This window comes from Sinocyclocheilus grahami, unplaced genomic scaffold (genome assembly GCF_001515645.1).
Source record: "Sinocyclocheilus grahami isolate Dianchi unplaced genomic scaffold, SAMN03320097.WGS_v1.1 scaffold1016.1, whole genome shotgun sequence".
In the NCBI taxonomy this organism is placed as follows: Eukaryota; Metazoa; Chordata; class Actinopteri; order Cypriniformes; family Cyprinidae; genus Sinocyclocheilus; species Sinocyclocheilus grahami.
Genome location: NW_015506195.1, coordinates 146672 through 162450, shown reverse-complemented (window position 1 = coordinate 162450; position 15779 = coordinate 146672). Strand labels below are relative to the sequence as shown.

At 37.1% G+C, this 15779-nt stretch overlaps 1 protein-coding gene across 1 annotated transcript; it reads right to left on the bottom strand.

The window, feature by feature from the left end:
• Positions 1-8757: 8757 nt before the first annotated feature.
• On the bottom strand, positions 8758-14122 carry polk (polymerase (DNA directed) kappa). Its single transcript, XM_071582342.1, is given in 17 exon segments — positions 8758-8860; positions 9154-9205; positions 9325-10219; positions 10221-10381; positions 10806-10977; positions 11304-11400; positions 11533-11565; positions 11679-11797; positions 11799-11843; positions 11918-12044; positions 12166-12361; positions 12987-13061; positions 13261-13351; positions 13426-13520; positions 13523-13556; positions 13863-14015; positions 14081-14122. Coding segments are annotated over 17 exon segments (2490 nt in total).
• Positions 14123-15779: the final 1657 nt, after the last annotated feature.

The following is a 15779-nucleotide window of genomic DNA, read 5'->3' as shown; positions in this document are numbered from 1 at the left end:
ACCAGAATTCTGCTTTAATTTGCATGTGGGAACGCAATATTCGTCATTAGAATCGTTTATAAATGTGTTGTTGTTTACAAAGAGAAGATTCAGTGTCACCTGATCCTTCAGAAAACATTCTAATATGCTGATTTGCTGCTCAAGAAACATTTACTATTTATTATTATCAATGTTAAAAACAGTTTTTGCTGTTTAACATTTCTGGGGAAACAATGATACCCTCACAAATTTTTTGTAAGTAGGGATGTTCATTTCGGTTATTTTTCCTAACCGACAGCCGATGCTCGTTAACCGATTATTAACCGTTAACCGACTGGATTATTTAAAAGGGGTCATATGATGCGATTTCAAGTTTTCCTTTTTCTTTGGAGTGTTACAAGCTCTTGGTGCATAAAGAAGATCTGTAAAGTTGCAAAGACTAAAGTCTAAAATCCAAAGAGATATTCTTTATAAAATTAAGAGTCAGCCACGCCTACCTAAAACGGCTCGTTCTAACACGCCCCCACATATCTACATCACTATGTGGAAATATTAGCATAATGCTGCCCAAATGTGCACGCAAAGAAAGAAGGCGTGGTTTCAGGAACAGCAGTCGTGTTGAAGCAGCCATGTCAGGGAGACACTGTGTGTTTCAGTGCGAAAGCAAAAGCACTTTATTTGGCCTTCCGGAAGTAGATGCATTTAGGAATCATTGGTTAAGATTTATTTACAACAGAACAGCACAACCCAGACGTTCGAATTTGTGCAACGCATTTTATGGACGACAGTTTTTTGAACCTAGAAGAGTACAAGGCTGGCTGGGCACAAAGGCTATTTCTAAAAAAAAAAAAGGGTCAATTCTGACTTTGCTATGACAATCTGGCGCTTCTGAATCTTCTGGAAGTATTTGCTATTAACTGTTCAAATGCGCGAGTTTTGTGCAGCGCAGAGTAATGCGTCGTGTATGTTTATTATAATGTTTGTAAATAATGTAATGTAATATAAAATAATTTATTATAATGTCTGAATGAAATATTAAAATGCGACTTATACTCGACTTGCGTTGGTTTTTTTTTTCTAAAGAACTAATTTTTTTATATACGCGTAGCGTATTTTATCCATGCAGCAAAAATAAATTACTGAAAAAAATTAATAAATGACTTTTTAAACCGTTTAACTGATTGCATTAATCGCTCAAAAATTCTTACGGTCGGCTAACGGTTAACCGGTTAAAATGAACATCCCTATTGGTAAGGCTTAAAGACAGAGAAATTAATCATTTTATTCATCATACATTGAGATGAAACGTGAGTGAAGAGTCAAGGCATTTAAAATGTTTCAAAAGATTTCTATTTAATGTTTTAATACATTTAATAAAACATATTTGATAAATGTTCATTGAACTTTCTATTTATCAAAGAATCCTGAAAATAAAATTAATCACCATTTCAACACAAAATATGAAGCAGCACAACTGTTTTCAACTTTAATAATAATCAGAAATGTTTCTTGAGCATCAAATCAAATTGTAATGATTTCTGAAAAATCATGTGACACTGAAAACTGGAGTACTGATGCAAAAAATGCTGCTTTACTTCAAAGGAATAAATGACATTTTATAATATATTTAAATGGAAAACTTTTTTTATTTTATTTGTAATACTATTTCCCAATATTGCTGTTTTTACTTTATTTTTGATTAAATAAATGCAGCCTTGGTGGGCAGACGAGATTTATTTCAAAATCATTAATAATTGTAATATTTCTAAACATTGTTACTTTAATAATAACAATTCTATTAATACTTGTATTGTATTATATTATATGATATTATATTATAATAATTTTCATGATTATTAAATGCTGCTCTTTATTTTTACAGGACAATAGTATATATTATTACAATATAAGATATATATATATTAATATTTTTTTAAATAAGGATTGGGGTGTGGTGAGATTTTCCTGCTTTTTTGTCTCTAGCTGATCACATGACTGACTAATGCTCATTCAATTTCCTCTTTTTTTCACCATTTACAGCTCACTGTGCCCTTAAAGCACACTAAATCCACACTATCTCGAATACCGCTCCGGAGCGCTATTCGTTGCTTAGTGTATCCCATCATGCATCATGTTCTGGAAATAAATCGTGAGACTTTTTGCCGAGATCTCGCGAGAGGTCACGGAAACCTTTCCAATGCAAGTTAAATATTATTATTATAATTATATATTACATATAATTTGGTAGAAAAACACTGTTTTTACGTTTTATTGGTGCAAAGATGAGTAGTGGTGATATTTATTTTGTACAACATTTGCAACTGCTTTTTATCACTTAATTAGAAGCACCACAAATTAAAATGGCCATGTTATAGGGACTACTGAACAGACATTTAGAAGTTGATTTTGAAATGCAAAGTATTTCAAATTAAAATTAAAATAAAGCTGTGTAAACACTTGCATTTTTACAACACTACAAGTGTGTCCCATCAGGTAATGAAAAGTTTGACACACACTTGTGGTCTTCATGTTCACTTGAACACGTGGGCCAAACACAGGAAATACGTCATATAAGTAGTCAAGTGGTCAAGTGCAAAGACCGCAAGTGTGTGTATTTGGACAAGGCTTCAGACTTCAGTCACGTGATCATTTTTGACATATGCAACCCTTGTACAAATAAATGTGATGTGGTGACCTTTCTGAATGGAATTATTACATTTACATTTAATCATTTAGCAGACGCTTTTATCCAAAGCGACTTACAAATGAGAACAATAGAAGCAATCAGACCAACGAGAGAACAACAATATACAAGTGCCATGACAAGTCTCAGTTAGTCTAGCACAGTAGGCCTACACGTAGCTAGGTTTTTTTTTTTTAAATAGAATGGAATAGAACAGAACAGAATAGGCAATTATACATGCTTTAATATTGCATTACACCTCCTGCACTAGGTTTAATAGAAACTGACTGAGATTATAACACAATACCGTTTATTTCACGGTCTGCTTTGACCCACATTGGAAATCTGAATACTTACCATTTGAAAATTTTGCTTCCATCTGAAATATCTCTCAGCTTTGATGATCATGTCTACAATAATCACCATATTCCCCCTAGCCGCCACTCCAAGAGCTGATCATCTCCACCACATCCACCTTCCCCATCTCAGTGGCGATATGGAGGGCAGTCTAACCCCCACCACCACCGCTAGATGGAATGGAGTGTGCAAATGCTGAAACGATCAATCAGTCAATCAATCTTGATGGTTTAACATAGCATCGGTGTATTTTATTACATTTACATTTAATCATTTAGCAGACGCTTTTATCCAAAGCGACTTACAAATGAGAACAATAGAAGCAATCAGACCAACGAGAGAACAACAATATACAAGTGCCATGACAAGTCTCAGTTAGTCTAGCACAGTAGGCCTACACGTAGCTAGGTTTTTTTTTTTTAAATAGAATGGAATAGAACAGAACAGAATAGGCAATTATACATGCTTTAATATTGCATTACACCTCCTGCACTAGGTTTAATAGAAACTGACTGAGATTATAACACAATACCGTTTATTTCACGGTCTGCTTTGACCCACATTGGAAATCTGAATACTTACCATTTGAAAATTTTGCTTCCATCTGAAATATCTCTCAGCTTTGATGATCATGTCTACAATAATCACCATATTCCCCCTAGCCGCCACTCCAAGAGCTGATCATCTCCACCACATCCACCTTCCCCATCTCAGTGGCGATATGGAGGGCAGTCTAACCCCCACCACCACCGCTAGATGGAATGGAGTGTGCAAATGCTGAAACGATCAATCAGTCAATCAATCTTGATGGTTTAACATAGCATCGGTGTATTTATGCTTAACATGAATGAATTTAACTTAAAATTGACATTAGTCTTAATTCAGTTGCATTAAAACTTAAGGCAGCAGAAAAAAAACATGACATTTTATTTTGTTTGAAAATTTCTCACCTGCTTCTGAGAGTTCATTTGGGCTCCACTATGGATGAGGAGTTTGACAATAGGAAAGTGGCCCCTCTCACAGACTGGATGCAGAGGACTGCTTCTGCTCTGAAAATCATCCCAGGTTACCGTTCAAACGATGCTGAATACTGAATGTTTTATACTATGATTAAAACAATCTCACTGATGGAACAGACCGTTGCCCTCAAAAGGGACGTTTGAAATCATCACCTCTGTACATACTCAGTACATACTAAGGTGAAGATGTTGGGTCACATTGTGCTTCCAGCAGGGTTTGTACACAGTCCTCATGAGCTCCATCTGCTGCCAGATACAGAGCGGTCTGCCCTGCCTACACACACTGCAGATACATCAAATGTGTGTGTCACTCTCATGCATTTTCTGTGTTGACAAGGACAGTTTTTCCTGGTTGACCTCATTGTGAATGTTAAAGTTGTCTAGAAGTAACTACAGTGCTTCACATTGACCATTTTTGGCTGCCAGATGCAGAGGTGTGTCCCCAACCTGTCAATCAAACCAGAGAAAACCAGGCCCTGCTGAAAAATTATTATAGCTACAACATGTACCTTTCTGTGAACTAAAAAGGCATCTACAAACTGAGTGATGCAAGAAATGAACCTTATTTTCCTCCATGGTGACCATGTTGTAAGGTTCCTCAATCAGCATATGTAGCATGCAAACACAGCCGTGTGCAGCGGCCAGGGCAATATGGGATTACATCTCTGCCACAATTCTGCGTGCGAAATATCATATTTTTGAGCGCGCAAAAAAATGCGTTTTGCACGTGCGCAAACTTTGTTTTGTGGAGAAAATGTTTGTCTCGCATTTTGAGCGCACGAAAATAAATTTTGTATTTAAAATAAGTTTTTGGATGTGTGCAGACCTTCTCTTTTGCGTGTGCAGTGTTTCACTAGCTTGCTCACCTGACACCTAGCTTGCCCGCCCTCACTGCTCTCTAAATGCCAACAGCTCGCATGCTCAACACAACCCAGCGTTACAATATGCCATAATTCCAGCCAATCAGAGATGAGGCTGCTAAATTCTGATTGACTGCCTTGACAACCATTCACAACATTTCTTGCATTACCTCGACAGCAGAAGAGGAAAAATACAGTGCATGCATAATTATTATGCAAGTTGATATTCTGATCATATTTTTTCCAAGCCCATTTTACCAATTCCAAACGACATCAATCTTAATAACTACTATTAATCTTGTATTTAATCATTTATAATTGATATATAATTATTCATGAAGGCTGGAAGTGAAAAATGTCTTATATTCAGGTGTGCATAATTATTAAGCAGATTTTCTTTTACATATAAAATGAGCCAAAAAAGAGATTTAACTCAGACTGAAAGTCAAAAATTATTAAATGCCCATGAGAAATATTAAAAACTAATACAATATTAGAAATTGCAAAGTTAATGCATAACCATTGGACAGCAAAATGCTCAGTGGGTCAAAAACATGTGTAGAAGAAAAGATGCATGTTAACTGCCAAAGAATTAGGAATTAAGGTGAAGAATTAAGTGTGAAATCACCAGCAACCATTTAGTCTCCAGCGCCACCATTTCCCAGAACTGCAACCTACCTGTAGTCTCCAGAAGTACAAGGTGTCAGGTTCTCAGAGACTTAGGTTAAGTATAGAATCTTAAAAAATGACCCCTACTTAATAAGAATCACATACTGAAGTGTAGTAAAATACTTGAAGACTGATTTTTTATATATATATAGGCTTTATAGACAGATAAATTGAGAGTGACTCTTGAAGGACCAGCACCACATCCTCTTGTACCACTGTTTGAAGAATTTATCTTCCAGAATCTGGCAGTAAGTTTTGAGAGTTCATTTTTAGTCCATCTCAAGATTTTATCTGTAGAAGATAACCTGCTTAATTATGCACACCTGAATATAAGGCGTTTTTCACTTCCAGCCTTCATCAACAATAATATATAGATTATAAGTGATTAAATACCAGATTAATAGTGGTTATTAAGATTGGTGTTGTTTGGAATTGGTAAAAGAGATCTAAGCCTATAGGGCAAAAGACCTGTTACCATACTGACAGAAAAAACAACACGTGCAACTTTATGTTTGAGTGTTTCATTTTATTCAGGTTCTTGCTTTTATTGTAACTTCTGTTTCCTTACTTGGTCTTCTTTGTCAAGTTCTCCCCTTTGCAGGTCATCAACAATGTATGCCACAATATCAGTGTGATTGTTCATGGCAGCACAGTGCATCATGTTCAGGCCCTCCTGAGCACAAAGTGATTTACATTTATGTCCTAAATGTTCAGCATTATGAATAAGCTATATGAGGTGTTATACAATTACAGTGGCAGATGTTGGCACTCACATTTCAATGGCATTTGCAATGTACACAATTCAAACAGAAAACAAACACAGCAATAATATACACACTGGCCTGAAGAAAATGGGTGTTCATTCAAAGAAGGTTTTCCTATGAATTAATTAGTAGAACAGTCCATTTCTCCTGTGCATTTGTACCCCTTGTTTCTGGAGAAAGCAGAATGAGAGCCGGCTCGCATTCCACAAGGTTGTAAATGTATCGGGTTACCATGAAACCAGGGTCTTGTTCGGCGTCCTGGGGTGTTACAAAGTATTTGTGAAATCTAGCTAACAAAATATATATTGTGTGTTGGAGTGTTCCAGACGCTACACATGATTTAAAACAATAATACACTAAATTAGAATAATATTTACAGTATTTAAATCTTACTGAGACAATTAAAAAAATACACACTTCAACTTCTGGAATAACATTTGTGAGCTGGAAATCGAATCTGATTTCAGTATTCAGGAATATTCAAAGTTCAATACAACTGAAGCTACACTCTAAATATAACCCAGCGCTGGGTTAAAAACGGACAAACCCAGCTATTGGGTTGTTTTGAACCCAACCGCTGGGTCAAAACAACCCAATAGCTGGGTTTGTCCCTTTTTAACCCAGCATTTTTTAGAGTGTAAGGTGACAGAATTTGTGGCTTCTATTGAACCCAGAATATTCCTTTAAATATGGTTGAAAATAGAATGGTAGACTGAGATCAGTCTTTATCAGTCTTATGAATAAAAAATGTAACTCAAAATTTGAAACAAGCTATTCAGAGCAACTGCAACTTGCTTCTCAATTTGCTTCACAATTAATTACACATGAACAGTATTGAGGAATCATCGTAAGTGTAAAAGGTATAAAATATCGTTAACAGAATCAGGAAGGAAAATCTATACTCACACATTTCCTTACTGTCATAATCTTCTCCAATGTCCTTCTGCAGTATAAATTCAGTGAAACCTTTGACATGGTCTGATTTTAACCATGTTTTGGGATTAAGGTTCTCCTTTTTCCAAACAGGCTGCTTCAGGATGTAGTCTTTTAAAGCTTGAGCTCTCTTCTCCATAGTGCTGTACTGGTTTCATAGCTCTTTGAGTTGGGAGACTTGTATTCTGTAAAATACACCAGCTGGATGGTTTTGTTTGCAGTGAGAGCTCACGCCCCAAAGACATGCGCTACAGTCTATGGCTCTCACCCAGAGTACATACAGTTAAATGGCTTCAAGCATCGACAATTTTTTTATCAAATAAATGCTGTTCTTTTAACTTTCTACTCATCGAAAAAGCCTTTACAAAACCATCTTGGTTTCCACAAAAATATTAAGCAGCACAACTGTTTTCAACAATGATAATAAAAAATTATTTTAAAAAGCACCAAATTAACATATTAGAATGATTTCTGAATCATATCACTCTCTGAAAAAAAGGTACAAAACTGTCACTAGGATGGTACCTTTTCAAAGGGTACACTGTTTTACCTTTTATGTACTAATATGTACCTTTATGGTACCAATATGGACTCTTTAGGTACAAAGGTGTGCCTTTTGAAAAGGTACTGCCCCAGTGACAACTTTTGTACCTTTTTTTCTGAGAGTGTATACTGAAGACTTAAAACAAAAAAAGTTATTTTAAATTGCAATAATGTTTCACAATATTGCTCATTTTACTGCATTTTTAATCAAATGAATATAGCCTTGGTGAACATAAGAGACTTCTTTCAAAAACATTTAATAATTCTTACCAAACATTTGAATTGTAGTGTACTTATTTACAATAATATAAATACCATCTTAACATATCTTTTGGGGAAAAAATAGCTGAATGCACAAGAAGAATAAAGTTGTTTAATTAGTTTCCAAACAAAGAAAAACACCCTATACCTTATTCTTCCATACCATTACATGAGATCAAGAGGACAATTTGTAATTTTTTTTTCACATTAATTTTAGGTGCAAATGATCTTATGTCATGGTCTATACAGTGCTTTACAACATCCATAAACATTTAAATCTGAATTTATGCAAAGAATAAAATTATTTAAAAAAATATTCGAGTCATTCGATATATAAATGTAAATATAACATCAATGATCTACATAAATTCTGAAAGAAGCAAGTCAAAAAAGAATATATATATATATGAAGCATTTTTCTACCATGCAAATACTAATTTCGATAAATACAAAAAATATACCCAAACAGATTTTCAGCTTTGTGCCAGAGTATATCATCTTCACAGAAACATCTGTTATGGTCATCTTATTAAAGATCTGCTTTTCTTCACCAAATATGCATCAGTCTGCATATTTCTTACTTGTTCCATCAACATATTCCCTTAAGTAAATCCAGCAAAATTCTCATGGATTATAATGTCTCATCCTCATAAATTAAACAATATGATCTGTCTGAATTTGAAAAGGAATTAGATGTTCTGTCTGGTGTTGTCTTTGAAGAACTTGTCGATTGTGTGTTTTGTGCTCAACACTTTGATTTCCTTCGAGGGAGGAAGAGGAGATGATCCTTGCCTGTGGTTAAAATACATAAAAATCAGGAGACACAAAAATAATATACATTAGTGTCAGAGTTTAGGGCTAGTAAGATTTGTAAGATCTAGTAAGATCTTTATGAACAATTCCTCTTGCTCAAAAATACAGTAATGTAAAATAGTTTAAAGTTTTTCTATTTTATTATATATTAAAATTATTTTTTTTCCTGTGATGGCAGAGCTGAATTTTCAGCAGCCATTACTCCAGTCTTCAGTGTCACATGATCCTTCAGAAATCATTCTAATATGCTGATTTGGTGCACAGTTAAATACCTTTTGCTCTTTTCTCTCACTTTAGAAACTCTTCTCTGGTCCCCCAGTTGGCCTGTAAAACACACACACACAAAAGTATTATAATCATTTCCCTTCTGTATAGCATGGTAACATTATTATTAACAATGCAATTCCTTGCATTCTTTTACATTTTTTCATTTCTGCACTGACCTCGCACACCCTTGAGTGCTGAATCTGAATGATCCACAGGAGCATGAGATTCTCTAAACTCTAGCAGAACTTCCTGGTTAAGACACATATCCACATGCCTGTTGAAGAGAGCAAGGTCATCTGTGCTCTGCGGCTGACTGCACACGGGACACATCAACGACAAGCCTTTCGAGGCAGATGAAATCTCAGTGACAGCCTCAAGACTGTTTGTTGTTTGTGATGCTTTAGAACTAGACTCAGAAAGAGGCATCTTCTTTTTATGAATAACTGAACGCTTTCCATTTATTTTAGTCCTAAAAAATGGAGTCTTGAAATCACTGCCATCATCGGTTTCCTCCACAGGCCCAGAGATGCTAGTGGACGGCTTCTCTTCATTATAGGATGGGTCGTGGCTTGAGGATTTTAGAGTCTTGCTTTCTGGACTTGATGCAGTTGGTTTGCTGTTGAGTTCTTACTGTTCCTCAACCGCATCTAAACCTGTGGCTTCATTATCCATTGCGCTGCCCTTCAGACATTCATCAATATGTCTGTTGAAGACTGTAAGGTTTACATTCTTCATCTCTGTATTGCACACAGGACAAGCGAGACACTGCAGCACCTGGGTTGCGATTTTAAATGATGGCTTTAAAACTGCAGCTTTGTTTATGTAGCTTGTTGCATCTGTCCCTGAGTTTGTATTTGTTGTGTCTGATTGAGTGTTTGTTGTTGATAGATCTGTCTGTGTAGCAGCAGCTGTGTAAGCACTATTGTTTGTTGTGTCTGTACCAGCGATGACAGATATTTGTTCCTGTTGCTGCTGAAGTCTTTTCAACTGTGCTCTTTGAAAAAACGATTGCTGCTGGGGTCCTCTAGGTTTGGGTATTTGCTCAGACACAGAAGGTACTTTACAGTAGCTTTAGGAAACTGGCACCATCACTGTCTTCTTCTGCTTTGAGTGCAGATCCAACACACTGCGTGAAACTGCCTGAATCAGATCCACCTTTCTGCAGGAATCCCATTATACTCCTCTGAAGAGGCTTTTTATCTTCAGTGCTGATAAAGCCGGACACTCGAACGCATGTTGAAAATCATCAGACATTTCTTCATTAGCATGAGAATTTCAGAAACTGAATTTTATTTTTCAGAAACTGAACTTTGTTAATCAAAAAATCCCTGAAAAAAATGTATCACAGTTTCCACAAAAATATTAAGCAGAACAACTGATTTCAACATTGATAATAAGAAATGTTTCTTTATCAGCAAATCAGCATATTAGGATGATTTCTGAAGGCTTAGAAATTATATTTCAAAATATAATAAAAGTAATTTTAATAGTATTGTAAAATTTCACAATATGACTGCTTTTACTGTATTTTGAACTTAGGATACATTAAATAAATGTATCCTTGTAGATGTGATATACATACATACATACACACACACACTAATATAAAAAAAATGGATAAAAACTTCGGCAATAAGATGAGGTGTAATATATATACCCATGAGTCTCAGTTTCAGTGGCTGAGGACTGACACTGTCAATCTCAACTTTGAGAAGGTCCTTAGCAGCAGCAAAGATCTCCCCCTCAGTGTAGACAGCGTACTGCACAGTAAACGCTCTGGTCTTCCCTTCAAATTTGACATTCTTCAGCTTCAAAGTAACAGTTTTGCCCTATAGTACAAACACAAATAAATACATTTCCTCTTATGAATGTGAGACCAATATTTCTACATGTTTACATTTATACTAATTGTGTATGGAATATATTTGACATGTTTCTGCACATAATAAACTATGTGCAAATAATTCAAGGTGTTTTACAGACAATGTAAAAAAACAAGGTAATGATGTTGATGTCCATACCAAAGCAACTGAGATTTAATAAACAGATAAATCAAAAGATAAATAGTTCAGAGTGATATGCAAGTTTTTGCTGGCTCTTTTCGAAACTCGGTATAAAGATGAGAGAAGCTACTTTTGCTCTGAAACCCAGGTACCTTGAGGCCCTCCCACAGTAGGTCCTGTGCTAGATCATGACAGAGATCCCTACACAGGGAATACTGCTCCTCTGGATCACTCATCACCCCAAACGTCCTAAAAGAAAGAGTGAACGGAAATAACACAAATAAATTGACAGGAGGAGGAAACAGAAAGTTGATTTCAAGTTTACAGAAATGTTTGGATCTGAAACGTGCTGAAGACTGGAGACAACTTTGAGCTGATTACCTCTCAGTGCTCATGCTTTATCTTTCTGAGTCCCTGAAACAAAACACAATTTTTTCCATGAAACATTAGAACCACATTCTTATTTTGTATCCAACAAACTACTACGCAAAAATGTTTGACACCGTAACATTAAAAAAAGGGCACACCTCTCGATACATGTGGAGCCCAAACCCAAAGATATGTGAAGGAAATTATGCCAGGAGGTTCCCGAAAAAAGCAGGGATAGTAGCGCCATCTGCGGGCCCAGTTGGTCACAGTTGACAATAACCCAAAGCAGCCAGCATCTTCTCCGTAACCTTTCCCACACCAGACTGGAATAAATAAACAATAATATTAGGTCACATTAATGAGCTATACGACTTAGAGATAAACGAGTCAGACAGACCTTTCTGACAGGAAGATCCTGCATAAACTCCATCACAGCTTGTCTCTCAGGAGGAATTCGGTACTGGCCATTGGGCTTGTTCTTATCACTGCATACTTTTGCAAGCATCATGTTTGGGGCGATGCCAATAAGAGAGCTCAAACAAGGAAATAAATACTCTACATTTCTTACATAATGTGGGAAGACTGTATATGCTTACTTCTGCATTTAAGTGTAAATCACTAAACAAACTATCCAGTCTCTCACCTGCACTGGCAGTAAGAGATGTTTTCTGCTGAATACGGAAGCGCATCTCCCTCACAGCCTCCTCTGCACTCGTCCCAAACACCTCTGCTTTCCTATGAGCCCCTGAAAGAGAGGGCGAGGAGCTGGGACTGTCCTCAAACAGCACAGGAGACAGTTCATCTTTCTCTGATTCAGCTGTAGACTTGTCTGTATCATTTTATTTTAAAGAACAGGATAAAAAACATAAATCAAGCTACTGTAACCACTCATAATAAAAGACACACTTTCATTGTCAACGCTTTCACAAAGTAAAAATTGGACCTCTTTTTAAAGTCTACTAGTCCGGGGATTTTTAATCTTTTAGACGCTATGGACCCCCAAATATTATCATCCTCGTGTGAGGGACCCCCATCCTAAAATGTACAAATGTCTGTATAAAGACCCAATTTATACTGTGAAAAATTAATATTATAAATGTGTGTAAAATAATATTTGGAAAATTATACTTTTTTCTACTTCCTATAGTACTGTAAGATTAATTTTATTTATTTCTTACTTGATTTAAATACAATGTTTGCATCTGATGTATGTGATGAAGACTGAAAACAACTTTGAGCAGATTACCTCTCAATGCTCATGCTTTGTAAGCTTTATGTATTATTATTTATTTAAATACACTTTTCATTTATTTAATCCTTTTTTAAATTAACTATTATTATTTATTTAGACTTTTTTTATACACAGTGTATCTCTAAACTTTTCCTCAGCACGCACCCCTCAAGCACACCTTTACCGACCCCAGCTTGAAAACCCCTGCACTAGACAGTAGACTACAGTAATGCACCTGTCTTATCACAGATGCAATATGTTTGCATGGTCTCGGGCCAGTGCTTCCGCTGCTCAGTGGGGCAGTCGTGGCCTAATGGTTAGAGAGTCGGACTCGTGACCCAAAGGTTGTGGGTTTGAGTCTCGTACTGGCAGGGATTGTAGGTGGGGGGAGTGGATGTACAGTGCTCTCTCCCACCTTCAATACCACGACTGAGGTGCCCTTGAGCAAGGCACTGACCCCCGCAGCAAAAATGGCTGCCCAAGAGTCACCATACTTGGCCACATGTCACATCACGTGACTCACTCAGTGATATCCAGACAAGCCTCGTCAAGACTCATAGGCATAAAATGAGGGTCATATTCTGAAAATATCTCTCACACCTTTAAGACAGACCCAGGCATTAACAAACAGTAGCTATGACAATTGAATAATGCAGGACTGATATACAAAATACCTGGGCACTTACTGCTCTGTATTTGTCAAAGTTAGTCAGCACAATGAAAAGATTTGGACAGAGCTTCTTCGCAATGAACCCTGGCATGGCAGCAGAACACCAAACCTTATAGAGTGGTAATTGGAGGTTGACTGAAAATGATCATTTAAAATGTCAACATTGTAGATACAGTGGGTACAGAAAAGAATCACCCCCCTTTAAAATTATCACATTTTGTTTGATTCTGTATTTTAATTTATTTTTCAGACATGTTGGTGTTATATCTTTCACTTGGATGTTATAAGTTGCACTAAGTAAATCCAGCTGGATAAAACAAAAACGGTGTCTGTCTTCATTTCAGGCTGCAAAGCAACAAAAGTGATTATTTTAAAGGGGTGATTCTTTTCTATACCCGCTGTATGTGACGATGTTCTGCGAGGTTTATTTTAGATTCTCACCAGCATGCTCATGGATCCCACTGCCATCAGTTTGTCCTTCAGCTCCGGACAGTCTCTCATTTCGACAGCAGCATAGAAGGTGTCCATGTCTACATGAACTATCACACGGCCCAGCTCTCAACTTCTCTCCAGTTCACACGTCAGTTTGTCCACCTATGGTATGAAAACTCTTAAATAATAATTCTATCTAAAAGGGGTCCTAAAATTAATGTAGTCACTGTATATTTTATGTAATGCTCACTTAAATATGTCCAGGTCATGTTTCACCCCAGTTTATATTTTGTTTATATCAGCACAGGAAATTTGTGTGTTCACATGGTGGGGAATCCAATCATAACATTTAAGAAGTTTGGAACCACCGGCCAAACTGAGCAATCGGGGGAGAAGGGCCTCAGTCGGGGAGGTGACCAAGAACCCGATGGTCACTCTGATCAGAGCTCCAGCGATTCTCTGTGGAGAGAGGAGAACCTTCCAGAAGAACAACCATCTCTGCAGCACTCCACCAATCAGGCCTGTATGGTAGAGTGGCCAGATGGAAGCCACTCCTCAGTAAAAGGCACATGACAGCTCGCCTGGAGTTTGCCAAAAGGCACCTGAAGGACTCTCAGACCATGAGAAACAAAATTTTGATGAAACAAAGATTGAACTCTTTGGCCTGAATGGCAAGCGTCATGTCTGGAGGAAACCAGGCACCGCTCATCACCTGGCCAATACCATCCCTACAGTGAAGCATGGTGGTGGCAGCATCATGCTGTGGGGATGTTTTTCAGCGGCAGGAACTGGGAGACTAGTCAGGATCGAGGGAAAGATTAATGCAGCAATGTATAGAGACATCCTTGATGAAAACAAGCTCCAGAGCACTCTGGACCTCAGACTTGGGTGAAGGTTCATCTTCCAACAGGACAACGACCCTAAGCACACAGCCAAGATAACAAAGGAGTGGCTATGGGACAACTCTGTGAATGTCCTTGAGTGGCCCAGCCAGAGCCCAGACTTGAACACGATTGAACATCTCTGGATAGATCTGAAAATGGCTGTGCACCGACGCTCCCCATTCAACCTGATGGAGCTTGAGAGGTCTTGCAAAGAAGAATGAGAGAAACTGTCCAAAAATAGGTGTGCCATGCTTGTAGCATCATACTCAAAAAGACTTGAGGCTGTAATTGGTGCCAAAGGTGCTTCAACAAAGTATTGAGCAAAGGCTGTGAATACTTATGTACGTGTGTGTGTGTTTTTTTTTTTACTTGCAAAGATTTCAAACAAACTTCTTTCACGTTGTCATTTTGGGGTATAGTTTGTAGAATTTTGAGGAAAATAATTAATTTAATCCATTTTGGAATAAAGCTGTAACATAACAAAATGTGGACAAAGTGAAGCACCGTGAATACTTTCCGGATGCACTGTACTCTACTCTAGGTTGTATGATTTTTGTTTTCAAGTTGGGATTCAGTTAGTTAAATTAATACCAGAATCAAGTACATCACATCATTTTAAAAAGGGTTATATGATGCGATTTCAATTTGTCCTTTCTCTTTGGAGTGTTACAAGCTCTTGGTGCATAAAGAAGATCTGTAAAGTTGCAAAGACTAAAGTCTCAAATCCAAAGAGATATTCTTTATAAAAGTTAAGAGTCAACTACGCCTAAAACGGCTCGTTCTAACACGCCCCCACATATTTACATCACTATGTGGAAATATTAGCATAATGCCGCCCAAATGTTCACGCAAAGAAAGAAGGCTAACTTTTATTCTCGCTTTAGTAATGTTGTTGCCGCCATGTCATGGAGATGCTGTGTGTTTCGTTGTGAAAGCGAAACTACTTTGTTTGGCCTTCCAAAAGAGGACACTATCCGCTACATCATGCCTGGAGCTGATCCGTGCTGGTCGCTGAGGAAATACATCAACTTTCACCGTGGAC